At 58.4% G+C, this 20,000-nt stretch overlaps 5 protein-coding genes across 5 annotated transcripts in view; 3 read left to right on the forward strand and 2 right to left on the reverse strand.

The window, feature by feature from the left end:
- Positions 1-101: 101 nt before the first annotated feature.
- Positions 102-3,422, forward strand: PTSG_07310 (farnesyltransferase; the record flags this gene model as incomplete). The annotated part of the gene is made up of 13 exons (XM_004990750.1): positions 102-118; positions 257-329; positions 464-555; positions 757-794; positions 944-1,052; positions 1,208-1,291; positions 1,626-1,712; positions 1,903-2,032; positions 2,191-2,317; positions 2,604-2,703; positions 2,902-2,971; positions 3,125-3,184; positions 3,372-3,422. 13 exons carry the CDS (start codon positions 102-104, stop codon positions 3,420-3,422), a joined length of 1,038 nt encoding a protein of 345 aa, XP_004990807.1.
- Positions 3,423-3,629: 207 nt separating this feature from the next.
- Positions 3,630-4,718, forward strand: PTSG_07311 (uncharacterized protein; the record flags this gene model as incomplete). Its single annotated transcript, XM_004990751.1, has 1 exon — positions 3,630-4,718. One exon carries the CDS (start codon positions 3,630-3,632, stop codon positions 4,716-4,718), a length of 1,089 nt encoding a protein of 362 aa, XP_004990808.1.
- A 601-nt stretch (positions 4,719-5,319) lies between these two features.
- PTSG_07312 (uncharacterized protein) lies at positions 5,320-8,792 on the reverse strand (the record flags this gene model as incomplete). Its single annotated transcript, XM_004990752.1, has 7 exons — positions 5,320-5,380; positions 5,514-5,641; positions 5,863-5,938; positions 6,184-7,490; positions 7,778-7,834; positions 7,996-8,153; positions 8,402-8,792. The coding sequence occupies 7 exons, from the start codon at positions 8,790-8,792 to the stop codon at positions 5,320-5,322; spliced, it is 2,178 nt and encodes a 725-aa protein (XP_004990809.1).
- Positions 8,793-9,260: 468 nt separating this feature from the next.
- PTSG_07313 (uncharacterized protein) lies at positions 9,261-16,452 on the reverse strand (the record flags this gene model as incomplete). Its single annotated transcript, XM_004990753.1, has 11 exons — positions 9,261-9,480; positions 9,509-12,639; positions 12,853-13,106; positions 13,430-13,562; positions 13,746-13,897; positions 14,143-14,275; positions 14,459-14,653; positions 14,884-15,398; positions 15,627-15,738; positions 15,890-15,940; positions 16,247-16,452. 11 exons carry the CDS (start codon positions 16,450-16,452, stop codon positions 9,356-9,358), a joined length of 5,007 nt encoding a protein of 1,668 aa, XP_004990810.1. The 3' UTR covers positions 9,261-9,355.
- A 1,365-nt stretch (positions 16,453-17,817) lies between these two features.
- PTSG_07314 (3-hydroxy-3-methylglutaryl coenzyme A reductase) overlaps positions 17,818-20,000 on the forward strand; it is a 2,764-nt gene continuing 581 nt past the window's right edge. Inside the window, exon 1 of the mRNA XM_004990754.1 lies at positions 17,818-20,000. This exon is cut by the window's right edge and continues 581 nt beyond it. Coding sequence (XP_004990811.1) covers positions 18,004-19,776 — 1,773 coding nt within the window. The 5' untranslated portion in view covers positions 17,818-18,003 and the 3' untranslated portion in view covers positions 19,777-20,000.

Raw genomic sequence — 20,000 nt, forward strand, 5'->3', positions numbered from 1 at the left:
CGTGATGTGCTTGTGTGTGCAGCTGGCCGGTGAAAGAGAACATCGAACGCATCATTCAATCTGTCCAGTACGGCGCCACTACGTGAGTTGGATGTTGTCGCATGGGATATGATGGACTGTGCGTTGGTGGGTTGTCTGGTTGTGGCTGTTTAGCATTTGATGGTGCTGCAAGCAATGGTGTCATGTCAGCAGCAATCTTGCCTGTGCTCCTCCCCCCCCCCATCCCATCCTCTTGACGTGTGCTCTTGCATGTCAGGGTGAAGCTGGACCCTGAACAACACCTCCCATATGTCACTGGTGGCCTCGGTACATTGCCTTCAGGGTTTGAGGTTGGTACACGTAGGTGCGTGTGGGTTGTGGTGTTTGGTACTGGCACCGAGCTGGTTTGACGACTCGATGACCACCACTCTACAACCCCCCCCGCACACACACACACATGCACACGCACATGGCGTTTGCGCAGACGTTGGATGCAAGTCGGCCCTGGCTCGTGTACTGGAGCCTGAATGCGCTGGTGATTCTCGGTGGCACAATCTCGCCAGAGCTGAAAAGAAGGTATTTTCCGTTGACACACCTGATCTGGTACAATACAGGCCATGCGCCATAGCGCCTGCGCTCACGATGTTGAAGGGTCCCTTGCTTTGTCTGTTTTTTGTTTGTTTTTGTTTTTCTGGGAAACCACGCGTCTCAAATTCACACCCGCGCGTGTGTGCTGCACCACTCACACCTGCACCCGACATCACCCCGCCTGCTCAGGGTAATCAACACGCTTCGCATGTGTCAGGCAGAAACAGGTGCGTGCGTGTCGAGTTGTCTCGCTTATGTCCCCATCGCCACTAATGTTGCAGCCGTGCTACCGCACACCCCGCCACCAACACCGCTCAACAACAGCGCCCTCCTCCCTTCCCCTCCCACCTATTACCTCGCTCTTGCTCCACATCAGGCGGGTTTGGCGGTGGTGTTGGTCAGGTCGCACACGCCGCGCCAACATACGCCGCCGTCAACGCCCTCGCCATTATCGGCACAGAAGAGGCATGGAGCATCATCAACAGGTGTGTGCTTTGGGGAGAGCGGCTTGTATGTGTGTATGTGTGTGTGTTATGTGTGTGTTGTATGTGTGTGTGTTATATACGCACACGTCCGCGTACCCGCCAACCTTGTGTCTCTAACGCACTCACATACGCGTGTCATACGTGTCCATCTGCAGGGAGAAGCTTGCGTCATGGCTCTCGTCGCTGATTGAGGATGACGGCTCAATGCACATGCACGACGATGGCGAGATTGATGTCAGGTACAGCCCGTACGCTTGTGTGTGTGTGTGTGTGTGTGTGTGTGTGTGTGCGTGTGTGTGTGTGTGTGTGTGGGTGTGTGTGTGTGTGTGCGTGTGTGTGTTTTAGTCTTGTCTCTGTTCCATCTGTTTTATGCACGTGTGTGCTTCCCCCTCATGGTGCACTTGTCATGGCGCACTTGTCTCTCCATGTGACATGACCCAAGACGCACGCTCACACACTCACACACACTCACACACACTCACACACACCCACTCACAACACACACACACACAACACAAACCACCACCACCACAAACCACCACGTGGTCCTTGGCTTGCCTTGGCTTGCGCTAGGGCGGTGTATTGCGGCGCATCTGCTGCCCGTCTGTGCGGTCTCGACGTCGACACCATCTTCGCAAAGTGCCCGCAGTGGGTGGCAAGGTGCGGTGACTGACTTGGGTAGCGTGTCGCTGCCCTTGTTTGGGGTTGGTGTTGGTGCTGGTCGAGACACTTGTTGGTGCTTGACTCGAACAGCTTTGTGAAACTTCAGCACATCACACCACACGTCACACCTCACACCTTACACCTCACACACACACACATCCATCCACTCCACACTCGTCCACTGCAGGTGCCAGACATATGAGGGCGGGTTTGCTGCCATTCCGGGCCTGGAGGCACACGGCGGGTACACGTTTTGTGGTTTTGCAGCCATGTCCATCCTCTGCAGCACACACCTCATCGACATCCCCCGCCTCACAGTCAGTGCATACGCATGTGTGCGTGTGTGTGTGTGTGCGTCTGTGTGTGTGTCTGTGTCTGGAGCACATGACCTTCTCTTGCCCTATCGCTCTCTTTTCCCTCCACTCACGTGCCACACGTCCTCCTTTCGCCACCACCAACAACTGCACCGCTGCAGGAGTGGCTGGCGAACCGGCAGATGCCCATGTCGGGCGGATTCCAGGGACGACCCAACAAACTCGTCGACGGCTGCTACTCGTTCTGGGTTGGCGGATGCTTTCCCATCCTCGCTGACCTCCTTGAAGGTTTGTGTGTGTGTGCGCGTGTGTGCCTCTGTGTGCATGTATGTATGTATGCATGCATGTATGTTTGTTTGTATGTATGTATATATATATATATGTATGTCTCTATGTATGCATGTATGTATGTATGTATGTATGTATCTGTGTCTCTGTTTCTCTGTGTCTCTGTGTCTGTGTTTGGGTGCCTGTTTGTTTTTGTCTGCTTGGTTTGTGCTGGTCACCTTTCACTTCACGTCACGGATACCACACTCACGCGTACACACATGTGCACCCCGCCACCTTGCCGCAGCCCAAGGACTGCCGGGTGATGTTGTGAACGCAGAAGCGTTGATTGACTATGTCGTGTGCGTGTGCCAGTGCCCAAGCGGCTTCAGGGACAAGCCTGGAAAGTGCGTGTACAACCCATACACGCACATGTCCACACACCATGCACGTGCATGCTCACACATTATACTTGCGCGCGCCCACAGCCCATTAACACGAGCGCCTCCTCTTGACGACGGCCTGCTTCTTGCGCCACACCACACAATGCGCTTGTCCTTCGCCCGCTCACCATCTCACTAATCACCACCAACGCCCCTTTTCAGGCGGCAAGACTACTACCACACGAGCTACTGCCTGAGCGGCCTGGCGTCCATGAAGCGGTTTGCACCCAACGTGAGTCACATCGCTCGCTTCCATTGTGGGTGTGCCTGTTTCGCGTATGCTGTGTTTGGGTGACATTAAGGCCCCCAATGCACAGTCGCGCACCTGCACCCATTGCCCACAACCTCGTTCACTCACTGGTTTCCGCTGCTCTGTTGGTGACAGCATCCAATCCTTTCACAGCTGAACGCAACACACCCCATCCACAACGTCCCACCAGCGAACGTGAGCTTATCGTGCTGATGGCTTGCTGTAAAACATACACACACCTGCACATACCTGCACTCACTTGCACTCACGCACGCACTCACTCACCTGCACTCACTTGCACTCACACACGCACACACACACGCACACACACACGCGCACACCTGCACTCACCCACTAACGCATGCACACCTTTCGTGCGCAGGCTGAACGCATGATCCAGGCCATGTCCAGCCAGACCACCACAAGGCACTGAAACCCCTACCCCCCCCCCACCCCACACACACACATTCCCTCCCCATAACTGTATCCACCTCCATTGAAAACCACACACCCTTTCACCACAACAAATAATACAATTTCAAAGTTGCATCATCTTCACGCACATTCTCCCCTCGATGTAAACCCCTGTATGAAAATTTGCCGCACACCACCCCCGCGTGTGCACGTGCAGCTGGTTACGATGCCACCACCACCACCACCACCTGTGTTGGAGACCTGGGCACCGCTCGCTTGGGAGAGTTCCGCAATTGTCCTTTGGGTTCAGCTGGAAGAAGGCCTGCGCAGGTCCAATGACAACAGTGCCATGCAGGTGGAAGAGCATGGTGATGTGGGAGTTGTGCACAGCCCCTTCCCTTGCTTACCTGCAATCATTGACTTTGTCTTCCACTCGAACGCTGTCGAGGGCGTCCCCGTGGACCTGGACACCACGCAGCGACTGATAAAAGAGCATGTACAAAGCACAAATCATGGTCCGCAAGTCGACGAGCACAACGTGCCCACTCTCGGCGCTGATGCCCTTGCTGGCGATGATGATGACGATGATGATGATGATGACGACGACGACGTTCATGTTGTTGCCGACATTGGTGATGAAAAGGGCGGCACGGACACACATCTCGGTACACGAACAACACACGCACTTGACAAGACCACAACTTCAGCACCCAAGATGACAACCAAGAACGACAGCGCTCGCCGCTTTGTTCTTCAGCATCTAACTTCGATGGTGTGGATCCAACAACAGCCACTGCACGAGCTCTCGACAGAAACCATCCGCCACTTGCATCTCATCCTCATGGAGGGTCTGGAGGGTGCGGAGGACGGTGTTGACATGCAGCCAGGCGTGTACCGCACAACCCCATGCGGAGCGCACGGCGTGGGTGGCCGGCCAGTGCAGTATGCGGACCATACCACCATTCCCCGCCGCATGGAGCAGCTCGTCACCAGCACATGCGAACAACTGCAAGCACTTCATCCTCGCGAGCTCACTCCGGACGTCTTCTACGTTGCTGGCAAGTTTCTTGTCGAGTTTCTAGCCATCCACCCTTTTGGCGATGGCAATGGGCGCTTGGCCCGGCTGCTTGTGCATTGGATCCTGTACAAGCACGGCTTCTTGCTGCCACTCTCCTTGGTCAAAGGCAAGCACAAGCGGGCGCGCCGACACTACTTGCAAGTTCTCGATCGCACGCAGCACCGTAACACAGACGTCTCCCTGGCTGCAACCTACATCCTCAGCCACGCCGTGCATGCACTCGACGAGTACCGGTAGTAGTAGTATGCCACGAGACGAACAACAGCACTTGCTTTGGTTTGGTGGTTTCACAGCATAACGCTATAACGGCCACTCGCTTACAATTACAATACTTGAACAATGGAGAAACTGGCACCCCATACGAGACCCTCACAGCCTCATGTACATACATATAGTCGACGTGCTTGCTTCTTCCAACTTTCTGAACCCGCTTTCTCGATCATCTAGCACTTCCCAATCCACTTGCGCCTTCCCTACCCAACCGCACGACCCCCCCCCCCCTGTTTCTGTTTCAACCCCATCTCCGAAGCCAATACACTGCCGCCACACAATTGGTATTCTCGCATTCTAATCATCTTTGTCCTCGGTTGTATGAACAGCCAACGAAAACATCAATTGACAGTCGCAGACCTTAACCTACCCTTTCTTTCACACAATGCTCCATCACAGTCCCCAGCGCACAAGTGCAAGTACATACAAGCAAGAGAGCAACACAACAGCAACCACCACAGACGTGCACATGACACACGCACACACATACATGCACACACACACACACATACACACACACACACACACACACCAACAAACTCTTGCCCACCATCACAGACAGTTCCCATCAGACGTTGAACTGCACGCGATTGCGTCCTCTGTGCACGCGCGACCGATGACGACGGTTTCTGCACACAAACACACACACACATATGTGCATGAGTACAAGGTGACATTGCGTGCGGCACACAAGCGCGAGAAGCACGAGAAAAAACCCAGATGGCGTGGACACAACCAGCACAAATACAGCAGCCGGCACACCTCGTAGCTTTGTCGATGAAGCTCTGCTGCTTCTCGACAATCCCGCGCCACGCAGGCGACGTCTCCAACAGTGCTGTCACAGCATTGCGCTGCTCCCGCGAGCACATGCCCAGGATTCGATCGAGCGCCTTTGAAGGGAAACAGGTGGCGTGATTGCATAGCAGGTGTGACGTTAGAAGGAGTCTGGATGTTCAACTCAAAGATGCGCACATGGGTGCGCATGGCTGCGCATGCACGCACGCAGACAACAAACATAAGCACACACATAAGCACACACAAGCGCGCGTACACACACACATAAGCACACACAAGCACATGTTCATTGACGGGTTTCTGCCACTCGACCAACCTGGTGCACGCAGAGCGGGAGGGGAAGACCAACAGCATCAAGGACGTTCAGCTGCGCCACAACCTCAAACGCAGTCCTGGCATTGGGTCAAAAGCGGCAACAAACCATCAGGCTTCTTGAGATGATGAATGATACAAGGAAAGCAAATCGCAAGCCACACACACACACACACAGACACAGAAACAAAGTCACACACACACAGAGACACACACAGGCACACACACAGGCACACACACACACACGACACAGGCACACACACACAAGCACACACGACACAGGCACACACACACAGGCACACACGACACAGACAGCCACACAAACCTCTGCGGCCGCTGCTCTGCGAGTTGCGGGATGAGACGCAGCAGGATGGCCACGCGAATGCGCGCCCACTCGTGCGCGTGTGTGTCGTAGCGCCGCATCACCACTTCCCGCATTCCCGGATGCCGGAACCGCGGGCACAGCCCGTCCGTCAACACAAGGTGGCGGCACTCAAACGCAGCCAGGTTGTACCAAAACGCAGAGGGCATGTCCGCTGCGGCCGGCATCAGCCGCTGAAGGTCAAGCACAGTCAGATTGCCTTCGCTGGCAGCAACAAACTGGAGGTACAAGCGCACGGGGTGGTAGTCCTCAAGATGGTCGAAGATGGCGCTGTCATCGTCAGCGGTGAAATCCTCCAGTGTTCCACGCTGCCCGACACCAGCTGCATCCGTCCGGGTGGTGCTCGCATCCCCACCTCCGTTACCCGTGCCACCCCCCTCACCCTCACCGTCATCACCATCATCGCCACCACCCTCCCCATCCCCTTCCTCCTCGTCCTCCTCGTCCTCCTCGTCCTCCTCGTCCTCCTCGTCCTCCTCGTCCTCCTCGTCCTCCTCGCGTGTGCCGTCAAGGCGATCAAGGATACACGTCAGCACTTCATCACAGAACTGCTCACAGTCCATGGTTACGCCTCCACTGCCGCCACAAGCGTCACCAGCGTCACTGCCATCATCGTTACCACCACCATCATCAGCGGCACCACCGTCGCTTGCCTGCCGCAGCACGTTCAGGACGTGGCCGTCTGTGGAGAAGGCGAGGGCCTCGTTGGCCACCAGCACAGCAAGGTACGGTGCTTCCGTCTGGCGACACAGCGCCTGCAGCCGTCTCACATCATCCTCGCTCAGGGCTCCACGCTGCACCACCGCATTCTGCCGCGCCAATGCAGACACAAATGCCAACCAGCCAATTGATGTCGATGACGCTGACGGCGACGTTGTTGATGAAGACGAGGCCGACGTGGCAGGCGTGGTGCTCGTGGTGGAGGCGGTGGTGGACGGTAGTGATGGTGCTGGCTGCGGGACGGGTGCGATTGCTGATGGGCCCACAACGTCCCACACGCTGGTCTGTGAGCTTGCAGGCATCGCCGTAGCCTCACCATCCCCATTACCATCATCGTCACCGGCTGCAGCCGTGTAGCAGTGCGCCACGCGCACCGGGTGCCAGTTGTACTCGCCAGCCCGTGCCCTGGCCTGCTTGGTCGCTGACGTGATTGCATGCGTGAGTTGCGCAGGGTCTTCTTGCTTCACAGGGGTTCGCGACGTCACAATAAACACCACATTGTCTGGCACCGCTGGCGGAATGACGTCATCCTGGCAACAGCGTTGGTGATCATGGTCATGGTTGGGTGATGGCGATCGGGTGTGTTTGAAGGTGAGTGGAAGCAGGCTGCCTGCTGTGTGTGTGTGTATGTGTGTGTGTGTGTGTGCGTGTGTGCGTGCGTGTGTGTGTGCATGTGTGTGCGTGTGTGTATTGTATGCGTGTTCGCCTTGTGTGCGTGTGTGTGCGTTGTGCGCCAGTCTTCACGTTGGTGGAGTCTTTCGTTACAACAGTGACTGCGTGCATGCACAGGCAAAGAGCAACCGTGGTCAGTGCTTACCAGCGTGGCATCTTCGCCGAGTGCATGAAAGTCGTCGATAATGACAAACACGGGGTCCTGTCATGTGTGGCGCGGAGATGATTGAGTGTCCAAAACGGAAACGAAAGGAAGGCACAGCGGGGCACGCGACAGCACGCAGGCACCCACCCACACACACACACACACACACACACCCACACCCACACCCCCACCCCCACGCACACCCACACACACACAACCTTGGCGTCGTGAGCTGCAGCGGTGAGGGCCTCTGTGAGCGCCGTTGTCCGTGCCACAGCGAGGTTTGAGGGGATGGTACGGGAACCAGCACGAAGCGGCTCAAGGGCCCGCGGTGACACATATCCACGACGCAGCGTCTCCAGAGACTCAACCTCGACTGGTGGGGACGGCACGGGGGTGTGAGGACAATTACACAAGGGATTGCAGGGTACAAGTCTTCACACGTGCGCACACGCACGCAAGAGGCACAACGTTCGCAAGACACGCACAACACACATCGTAACGAATACCCACACCCACACCCACACCCACACCCACACCCACACCCACCCACACACCCACCCACACACCCACCCACACACACCCATACACACACATACACACACACACCCACAGTCCACGCACCGAATTCCTCGTGATTCTCGTCCAGGAGCTCAAGAATGTCGTGTGGGCGGATGCGCATGGCATACTTGCCGGCGCGGCTGGCGTGGGTGATGGCAACATCGACGGTGCTCAGACGAAGTGGCGAGCCGCGTGCAAGCGAGCCATCCACGTGGGCAGGCAGCGTCGAGCACGACCGCAGGCGCGCTGGCGACGTTGACTGCGGCGGTGGCGGCGAGATGAGCCGGGAGTGCAGCTCGTGTGGGTGAGGGGCACTCAACCCTTGCCCTGTGGACACACCACCCCGAGTGGCGCCTGACGTGTCATCACCGTCTTCATTGCCATCGCCATCACCACGGTCTTCATCACTCCACGTCACCCCGCGCTTCTGCCGGCGCGTTCGAGTTGCTTTCATCTCATCACCGCTCGCCGCCTCCGCCTGTGCAGCGGGGGCGCACAGCACGCCTGTCGCCGGAAGCGGTGGCCGTGATGATGATGGTGATGAAAGTGATGAGAACGATGACGACGATGCTGCCTCCTGTGTCCCTCCCATCGATGACAGTGATGGCGGTGGTCGCGGTGGGGATGATGATGATGATGATGGTGGGTGATCGACAACGACGGTTGGGAGCGGCGGGGGTGCGCTCGAATCATCACCGCGTCCACGCGTCCGGCCCCTGCGCCGCCTGCCATCCACAGACGATGACGACGATGTTGGCACTGTTGTTGCTGTTGCTGTTGCTGTTACTGTTGTTGTGGTGGTGGCTGTGGTTGTGGTTGTGGTGGTTGGTGCTGCAGCGTGCGGTGTGCTGCTTGCATGCGCGGGTGCATGGTCACCGCCCTGGCTTTCGTCGTCATCAGCATCAACCGCCATGGCCGTTGCAACGTCAAAGCTTGGCGCTGGTGGGCCTGCTGCTGTTGCTGTTGGTGGTGGTGAACGTGAGGTGGCGGCGGTGGGCGTGGAAGCAGAAGTCGTGGTCAGCTGCGGTGGAGGCGGAGGTCCCGCATTGCCGCCACGACCACGCTGTCGCTGCCGCCGCACAGCGCCACCACTGCTGTGCTCATCATCGGTCTTTGCTTGCTTTCTCGGACGTCGCCCGTCCCTGTCGTCGTTCAAGCGTGCACAGTGACCGTTGTCACCATCACCACCACCGCCACCGCCATCGTCGGCGTGGCTGCTCTTGAAGCGGCCACTCTGCCCCTCAGGTGTCAACACGTCACGACGACCACCACCATCACCAGCACTCGTACGGTCGTCACCATCGTCACGCCCGCCAACAGCGTCGCTAGCGTCACCATCACTGGTGCCGGGTGCAACTTCGCCCCTGTCCATGGAGCTGAGCATGTCTGCCGCCTCCTCCAGCGCCACAAGTCGTTCACGGCGACACTTGTCAAGGTATGCTGTCGGGATCTCACAGCACATGCTGCGCTTCCACAGCCGTTCTCCCTGCCACCCGCCCTTGAACGCCAGGCAGTCGTGAACGCAAATTGGCCGCGTTGCATTCGGGTTTCGCCGGACGCAGTGTTGTTGTTGTTGCTGCTGCTGCTGCTGCTGCCGCACATCGCTCGGAGCACCGGCACCGATACCAACGCCGGCTCCTGGCTGCTGCTGCTGCTGCTGCTGCTGTTGTTGCTGTTGCTGTTGTGACGCGTCACCGGTTGTAGGTGGAGTGGCGGGGGCAAGGGTCGCCGGCGCCTTCATCTCCGTCAGCTTGCCAACCAGTGAGACGGGGAGGCGGCCAGGCAGCAGTCGCACCTGCTCCCCAGGCTTCAGCTCAAAGCTCTCACACAGATACCGCCCAGCAGTAAACTTGACGTAACATTCTGGGGCAATGATGGTGCCGACAGCCCACAGCCCGCACGGCGTACTTGACGCGCGGCGGCGGCGACCACGACCGCGGTACGAGCCAGCACGACTCCCTGGTCGACTCCCAGCCCGCGAGCCAGGGCGGCTGGCGTTGTGGCTGCCGGGGCGACTGCTGCTGCGGCTGCGGACACGGCGCAGCGTTGGCGGTGGACTTGCGCTCAAGCCGGGACTGCTGGCTCGCCGGCCCCGCCTCGACCTGTCATCGCTGTCATCGTCACCATCACCGCCATCACCGCCATCACCACTCGTGCCGTTGCCGCTGCGATCCGCAAGCAGCGCAAGACGAGGCGTGGCCAGCGGGTGTGGCCTGCCTTCATCGTGCTCGCCGTGGTTGGTGGTGGCAATGGTGGCGGCGCTGCCAGTGAGGAGGTGAGGCAGCGGCGGCGGTGCGTCTGGATTGGTGTTCTTGCGCCGACGCGTCCGCCCGCGCGTTCTGTGTGACAACGATGTTGGTGCCTGTTCTGCAGTTGCTGCTGCTGCTGCTGTTGTTGAGGCGGTTGGTGACATGGCGTTTGAAGGCACGCTCTTGCCGCTCTGCCACTGGCGGCGGTGGGTGTCACTGCCACCGATGTCGCCATCATCGCTGTGTTCACGCGCTGCGGGGATTCGTCCAGCGCTCCGGCCTGTGCTCGCCCGCGCGTGTCCTGGTGACAGGTCGCTAGCAGAGTGGCCGTGGCCAGGGGTACGAACATCGTGTGCGTGCGGTTGGTGTGGTTGCGACGGCGATAGCGCCTGTGACTGGGACTGCGTGTGCGACATGTGGTGTGCGTGCGAGGTCGTGCTAGCGCTGGCGCTGTCAGCGCCCAGCTGCGACGACGACAGGCGATGCGTAGACGGGGAGCGACTGAGGTATTCTGTGGACATGCTGGGCACGTTGAACATGGGGGCAACGTGGTCGCCGTCAAACACGCTGCGGCTGCGCGGGCGAGCAGGGAGCAGCCGCACGCCGAGCTGGTTCGAGGTGCCGCCACTTGACCTGCCCTTGCGTTGCTCACCGCCTCGGGTCATCGCACCAGCAGCATCCGTGGCCGCATTCGCCGTCCCTCCTATTGTTGTTGCTGTTGTTGTTGTTTTTGACGTCGGACGTGGCGGAGAGTTGCCAGGCGACGACGCTGCAGTTGTCCCCGGTGTTGTCGCTGTTGATGACATTGCTGTTGTGCTCGGTACAACGCGCGTGCCCAGGTCGATGCCGGGGGCGGCGCGTGGTGACAGCGACAGCCGCATGTGCGCACCTCGGGCCGTGCTGCCGGAATTGCGTGCTGTGGCCATGGTGCGGAGGGAGGACCCAACGGCCGGCGGGGCATGCGCAACGCCCCCATACGTGTTGGAGCGCGGACGCCGCTTCCGACGTCGCCCGGAATTGGACACCGTACGGGACGGCCCGTTGTTTGCCGCATATCCATCATCAGCATCATCATCATCACCATCGCCACCATCACCACCACGGTTACTGTCTTCGGTGCTGCTGCCCATTGAAGAGAAGGGGCTGGCATGGTCTGCGTTGGTATGCGTTGCCGCCTGCGCCGATGGTGATGGTGATGGCGGTGGTGAGGACTGTGACAGCGACGATGGAAGCACGATGGCTGGTGGCTGCTGCGACATGGCTGCTTCCTCTGCTGTCATTGCCACCGCCTCCTTCAGCGGTGCCAGCGAGCCTTCACGCGAGGCTGCGTGGCGACCACTGCTCATCGATCGATGATGATGATGATGATGATGATGATGATGATGCGGCTGCTGCTGCTGTTGTTGATGGAATGGGGTGTGCAGAGGGCGCGGCTGCTGCTGTTGGCGCTCGAGTGCGTTGCCGAGCGTTTGAGTGGTTGCTGTTCGTGTGTCTGTGCCATCTGCGGTATTGCTCGCGGTCGACGCATCATCAAAGCTGCGGCGCTCGGGAAGTTTTCTGTGTGGCCGCCGCTGCTGCTGCTGCTGCTGCTGCTGTTGTTGTTGAGCATCGTCTCCGGGCGGCTGGCCCATGGTGGCTTCAAAGGAGGGCAGGTGTGGCCGTGCCGTCAAGCTCTTGGCTCGGGATTTCGGGCCCAACAATGACGCCTCCTTCGCTTCACCACCACGAACAACACCATTACCACCACCACCGCCGCCGCCGCCGCCGCCGCTGTTGTCGTCGTCCCCATTCTGCCACGTGCCTGCACGTGTGTCTGTGGAGAGCTGGTCCTCTGTGAAGTGTCTGAACACATGTACAGGGTGCATGCCAGGAAACACCCCAAACCGCTTGGAGCGGAGCGACTTGACGACATAGGCCGGCACGTTGTGTTTGAGCGCGCGCACGTTGACCAAATCGCCAGCACGGAGCTTGCAGGCAAGCGTTGTCTCTTCGGTCTCGCACTGGTAGTCGCAAACCAGCTTGAACGTGTTCCCTTCCACCCGCTTCAGGTACCTGTTGGGTGGTTTGTGTGTGTGTGTGTGTGTTGTGTGTATGTGTGTGTGCGTGCCCTGTTGGGTGGTTTGTGTGTGTGTGTGTGTGTGTTGTGTGTGTTGTGTGAGGACATTCAGTGCGCATGCTTCGGTGGACAACGAACAAATGTTGAGCAAAACAAAGTTGGCGACGCGCTAACCCAACACACACACATACACATGCTGCTGATCTCACTGGAATGGGATGTAGATTGGGCGGCGGAAGCAAAAGTTGCGGTGGGCCGAGGATGAGCCGCGGGTGCGATACGTTGATGATGATGATGATGATGACGACGACGATGATGATGCATGTTTTGCTGTGGCTGACGTTGCATTGCCCCTCGCTTTTGCCTTTGACGATGATGTGACGACGGCGGGGAAGCGGATCTGTGCGTATGTCATGTAGAAGCGCGTGCACACCTCCAAGTGCTCGCCTTTGCTGAACACATGCTGCGAATAAACATGCTGTAACACCACACAAACACACACACATGCACATGTATACAGGCGAAATTGGCAAACTCGTGAGCTGGTGTGTGTGTGTATGATATCACACGTGCTTGACACCCACGACCACGACCACGACCACGACCACGACCACGACCACCACCAATCACCACGACCACGACCACGACCACGACCACGACCACGACCACGACCACGACCACGACGACCACCACCAATCACCACCAATCACCACCAATCACCACTACTACTACTCCTACAATCACCACCGTCGCCAACGTCATCATCACTAGCCGTTGCTGACGTACAAAGGCCTGGTGTCGGGCTGTGCCGACGGATGCGGCGAGGTCAGCGGTGCGGTCGCGCAGCCCAAGTTGCGTGCAGATGCTTGACACGACGTCGTGCGCACGCTTCGACGTGCTCGTCGCAGCGCACATGTGCCTGTCCGCCATTTGCAGCGCAGGTGTGTGTGCGTGTGAGTTGTGTTTGGTGTCGAAGGGCTACGATGAGAAAATAATGTTCCAACGATACTTGGTTGGCGTATACGAACGAACACAGACGCACATGCCACACACATACACACGCACACATACACACACAGGCACACAAGCAGACAGGGCTTACGTGACGAGGTTGGCGTTTGGGTAGCGCTGAAGAAGGTTGAGGGCAATCTGGGCCACATGGAGGGATTTTCCGCCACCAAAAGGTCCATGAACATTCACCACGCGGGCGCCGCTGTCAATGGACTTCAAGAGTTCAGTCTCGCAAATGGTCGACTTTGGGCGAAGCGGACTTTCACCTCTGGCAGGACCCCACCACGACCACGACCACGACCACGACCACGACCACGACCACCACCAATCACCACGACCACGACCACGACCACGACCACGACCACGACCACGACCACGACCACGACGACCACCACCAATCACCACCAATCACCACCAATCACCACTACTACTACTCCTACAATCACCACCGTCGCCAACGTCATCATCACTAGCCGTTGCTGACGTACAAAGGCCTGGTGTCGGGCTGTGCCGACGGATGCGGCGAGGTCAGCGGTGCGGTCGCGCAGCCCAAGTTGCGTGCAGATGCTTGACACGACGTCGTGCGCACGCTTCGACGTGCTCGTCGCAGCGCACATGTGCCTGTCCGCCATTTGCAGCGCAGGTGTGTGTGCGTGTGAGTTGTGTTTGGTGTCGAAGGGCTACGATGAGAAAATAATGTTCCAACGATACTTGGTTGGCGTATACGAACGAACACAGACGCACATGCCACACACATACACACGCACACATACACACACAGGCACACAAGCAGACAGGGCTTACGTGACGAGGTTGGCGTTTGGGTAGCGCTGAAGAAGGTTGAGGGCAATCTGGGCCACATGGAGGGATTTTCCGCCACCAAAAGGTCCATGAACATTCACCACGCGGGCGCCGCTGTCAATGGACTTCAAGAGTTCAGTCTCGCAAATGGTCGACTTTGGGCGAAGCGGCTGTGACGACAGACCGGCCGTGATCATCCTGCATATGGCGTGTGTTAGGATTACATGAAGGAACACCACAAAGCAAGAAGGTCAACAAAAGCACCGCAGCAAGCAAAATACACACACACACACACTCCCTCCGTCTGTCTCGTGTACTCTCTCACTCACAACACACAACACAACACAACACACAACACAACACAACACAACACAGCACAACACAACACAACACACAACACAACACATCCCTCCTTCGCACACACACACCTGTGAAAGCTGTATGGGTGCGTTGGCAGCGTGTATTTGGCCAGCATGGTTGCGGCCAAGGATTCGAGCACACGTGTAAGATGCAGCAGCAGCGCTTGTGACGGCGTTGCAAACGAGGCTGCTGTAGCAGTCGTCGCAAAGACGTCACTTCTGTCACTTGCATGTGGTGATGATGGTGATGGCGATGCGGGCGGCGTGACCTCCTCAAGCCAGCAGCACGGCGACGACGACGACGATGACGACGACGACGACGACGACGACGACGACGATGATGTGGATGTGGACGATGTGGATGACGATATGGACAAAGGTGCTGGTGTTGGTATTGGCTTCGCTGTTGCACAGGCGTCGCGAATCTGCTTGATCAGCTGCGAGTAGGCTGAAGAGGCACTGCTACCGTTGTTGCTGCTGGTGTTGTTGTTGTTACTGCTGGTGTTGCTACCGCTGTACCCGCGGCCACCGCTGCCGTCAGAGCTGCCAGGTGGCAGGGCAACAACCACCAGCGGCGTGCCAACCTGAAACAACAGCAACCCGTGTGTGCGATGTGCATGACGTGTGTCATGAGTGAGGTGCATGTGAGGGGAGGGGGACGAAAGGGGCAAATGTCTAACGCAACATCCGCACATGGTGAACGCATGCAGCTGCCGAGAAGCATCGCGTTCATAATAACCACAGTAATACCACCACACACGTCGACAAACGCACACGCACACGCACACGCACACGCACACGCACGCACGCACGTCGATGGTGTACAGGAGGTATTCCTCGGCATATGTGCGGTGCCGTGGGTTGAGATTTGGCATGGCAGCGCGGATATCAAGCAGCTCGCCTTGGATATCGGGAATGCTCGCTCTACCGTGTTGTAGTGAGAGCGCGTGTGTGAGAGGGTGCAAGCGTGTGCAAGCGTGTGCATGTGTGTGTGTGTGTGCGTGTGTGCTGTTTAAGGGTGAGCAGGTGGTGACATGATGACAAGCAGGCCCTTGCAGTGAACAAGTCCGCGTACAGCTGTGCTTCGATGTCCTTTTGAGACACAAATGCCACGATGAGATCATGCCTATGTTGCACAACAATGCACATCACACGACATGGTGGTGAGCACAAGAGGCCATCGACATGGTGGCTGACGTGCACGCTGCGCGCTGCAGGCAAAACGAAGCACAGATAGACAGGGAAACACACACACACACACACTCACTCTCTCACTCACACACTCACTCACACACACATTGACGGATAAATACAGGCAGATACAAACGCACCTACGTGCACACACACCCGTCACGCACGCACGCATATACACACACGCACAAAGACAGGCACACACACACAATCAAGAACAGCACGCGCACATTCAGGTTACCGCTTGATGAGGTCAAATGTGAGGAAGAGCGGGAGATCATCAGCTGGGAGCTGCGCCTCCCAGTCGTCGAGATGCAGCAGTTCCAGGGCACCCATGTTGACCAGATCGGCCTCCAGGCGCCTGAGATGTGACTCGATTGCGGCTTGCACTGGCTTGTGGCGCTCGTCCACAGAGGGCCGGATACACACCCGAATTGCGGCCGCCATCTTGCCTGTTGGCGTGCTGCTGGCGTGCTATTGGGGGGCGCTGGTGCTTCACTTGCCGCCGTCGACGCTTCCAGGCGCCGAATGGGTGCTGTCAAACACCCTGGGCAGGCTCGCTGGTGCTGTAGTTTTGTGTGTGCGCGCGTGTGCGCGTGTGTATATATCTATTTGCGCGTGCTCGCTGTGGTACGGGGTTGGTCCAGCGCAATGTGAGCTGCACAGGTTGTGTTGTTGCTGCTGCAATGTAGTGGCTTGCTTGCTTCGTTGTTGTCTTGCTTGTGTGTTGCTTGCGGTGGGCTCCGTGTGCTTGTTCTGCTGCTTGAGGCTGTTGCGTTTGCTGCTGCGCTTGCTGCGTCCGCTGCTGTTGTTGCCTGTCTCCTTCCCTCCTTCCTCACACCTTCACCTACTCCTTCCCCTCGCCTTCACCTTCTCTCTCCTTTGCAGTGGTTCTTCTTCTTGTTCTTCTTCCCCTACTCTTTGTCTCCAGCCCTACCCGCAAACACTTGCACGAGCGCCCGAGCCTCACCCGAGCTGCTCCGTGCCAGCAGTCACCAGTCCCTCAAGGCACACCCGACCAGGCCGAGCCTTGCAATGCACGTGGGACCTGCTCTTTGTCGTACCGCGGTACGAGGAGCGTGATGTGTGATGAAAAGTCGTGCCTGTGTGCTGCTTCACTTCTGTTTTGCTTTTCTTGTTGTCTTGAGCTTTGTTCTTTCTGCTCTTCACTCCTGCTGGTGCTGGTGCTGCCGCTGTTGATGCTGTTGATGCTATTTGATATGATGATGATGCTTCCGCTTGATTTCCCGCACGCACAACAGCCAGGTTGCTAGCCCGCCAGCCCACCGCACACGCACGCTGTCTGAATAACTGATGATGATGATGATGATGATGATGATGATGATGACGATGTGCAGGCGGCTCTGCTGCAATCCCCCACCAATCAATCAAAAAGGTCCGGCCTGCCAACCAACCAATCCAAATCCCACAATCCAACCCCAAAATCGCTTCTTGCTTTTGTTCTTGCTTGCTTGCTTGCTGCTTCGACTTGTTGCTTGCTAAACGCCACCACACTTCGCTGCCCAAAAGGACAAAATTTACCTTCAAGGCATCAAAAAGCAAATTTGCCTTTCAAAGTCGTCGTTACCTGCTACGCTTTGTGGTGTTGCATTACTTTCCCCGCTGCGGCGCACATTGTGCGCATGACCAATCAAGTTGATGGTGAAGACATTCGCCAAATTTAGTCGCACCACATCAAAAAAGCGACCTGAGACAGTTTGCAATGCCAACCACCAAACCTCAACAGGCGTGATAGATCACCTGACACACCACACCACCCGCCACGCTGGTTTTTTTGTTGTGGCTCAAAAAGCATCCATCGCTCAGCTGCTGCCACCACCGCTGCTGTTGTGCCCGTGCGTGGGTGATTTGTTGGACCATTCTTCTTCTCACCCTCCCAACAACACCCTCCCAACAACACCCTTCCTTACCCATTCATCCATCCATCCATCCAACCTGACCCCATCCCCACCTTCACACACAAGGAAAAGCAAAGCAATGGCAGCCCTGTTCGTTCGTTCTGCGCTCTGCGCCCAGCGCCAGCAGGCACACCTGCCTGTGGTTGCGCGCCTGCTCACCTCCACCACGGCTGCGCGCCGCGCCACCAAGACACCAAAGGGCTCGTCCGCGGCCCCGCTCGCCGCCAGTGCCACCACCAACACCGCCCGCATGCACCTGCCATCCTTCTCCAACGAGGAGCTGGCCGAGATGGTGGAGAACCGCAAGGTCTCCGTGCACAAGCTGGAGACGCTGCTGGAGGACACGCAGCGCGCCGTCGACGTGCGCCGCATGGTCACCCAGCGCGCCCTCGCCAAGGACGGCAACATCAAGAACGCAGACACGGCCATGGACGACCTCCCGCACGGCGAGTTTGACTACCGCGGCTTCTACGACAGCATCCACGGCACCAACTGCGAGGCCGTCATCGGCTACATGCCGGTCCCCGTCGGCGTCGTCGGGCCCCTCGTCGTCAACGGCCAGACCTTCCGCGTGCCCATGGCCACCACGGAGGGCGCCCTCCTCGCCTCCACCAACCGCGGCTGCCGCGCCATCACCATGTCCGACGGCGCCACCTCGGTCATCCTGAAGAACGGCATGACCCGCGCCCCGCTCGTCCGCGTGCCCTCTGTCGCCTACGCCGCGGAGATGAAGGCCTGGATCGAGTCACCGGAGAACAAGCAGGCCCTCACCAACGCCTTCAACTCCACCACCCGCTTTGGCCGTCTGCAGGACATTGACGTCCGCATTGCCGGCCGCAACGTCTACGTCCGCTTTGCCTGCCACTGTGGCGACGCCATGGGCATGAACATGGTCACCAAGGGCACCGTCGAGGCCCTCGCCCTCCTCAACGAGCACTTCCCCGAGGCGCAGATGATCGCCCTCTCCGGCAACGTCTGCTCCGACAAGAAGGCCGCTGCCATCAACTGGGTGGAGGGCCGCGGCCGCTCCGTCGTCTGCGAGACCATCCTCAAGAAGAACGTTGTCGAGAACCTTCTCCACACGACCGTCGACGACATGATCTTTGTCAACCAGAACAAGAACCTCATTGGCTCTGCCGTTGCGGGCTCCCTCGGCGGCTTCAACGCCCACGCCGCCAACATTGTCGCCGCCCTCTTCATCGCCACGGGCAACGACCCGGCCCAGGTGATTGAGAGCTCCCAGTGCATCACCGTCCTGGAGAAGGAAGGCGAGGACCTGCACATGTCCGTCTCCATGCCCTCAATTGAGATTGGCACCGTCGGTGGCGGCACCTCCCTCCCCGCACAGGCCGCCGCCCTGAAGATGCTCGGCTGCCAGGGTGCCAACCGCGAGGCCACCGGCGCCAACGCCGACACGCTGGCCCACGTTGTGGCCAGCTCCGTCCTTGCCGGCGAGATTTCCCTCATTGCCGCCCTGGCCACCAACGACCTCCTCAAGGCCCACATTGACCTCAACCGCAAGACCTCCTCCCCAGCCGAACAGGCGCAGGAGGCCGTCGCCAGCAACACATCCTCCGCCGCTGCAACCGGCCACCCCAGCGCCACGACCACCCGCGGCATGCACACGAGCAGCGTTGTGGGGCACGCCATCACTTTCGGGCACCCCTCCACGGGCGGCCCCCTCAACGCCCGCGCCGCGTCAAGCAGTGCTGAGCAGGCCATCTACTACGCGCCAGGCACTCGCCTCTCCACCTTTGCTGCCTCTGGCCCCGCCCTTCCCCACTCTGTTTCCTCATCCGCCGCGTCTGCGGACGAGTACGGCTCCGACGGCCCCATGCTCCCCGTCCCCTGAGCACAGCTCCGGCAGCTCCTCGTCAACATGACTACTAGCTCTAGCGCAGCAGCCAACGAACAACATCGATAACAACTTCTACACCTGTATGGCTACAAAGGCGTGGGCGTTCGTTCCATCACGGCACCACGTTTGCTGCCCCCCCCCCTTTTGCCTTGTGTCTCTCACACACTCTCCCTTTCCCTCTTTTTTCGCTGTGTTTCACCTCGTCCCTTTTCTTGTTT

Source organism: Salpingoeca rosetta (genome assembly GCF_000188695.1).
Source record: "Salpingoeca rosetta unplaced genomic scaffold supercont1.22, whole genome shotgun sequence".
Taxonomy (NCBI): domain Eukaryota; class Choanoflagellata; order Craspedida; family Salpingoecidae; genus Salpingoeca; species Salpingoeca rosetta.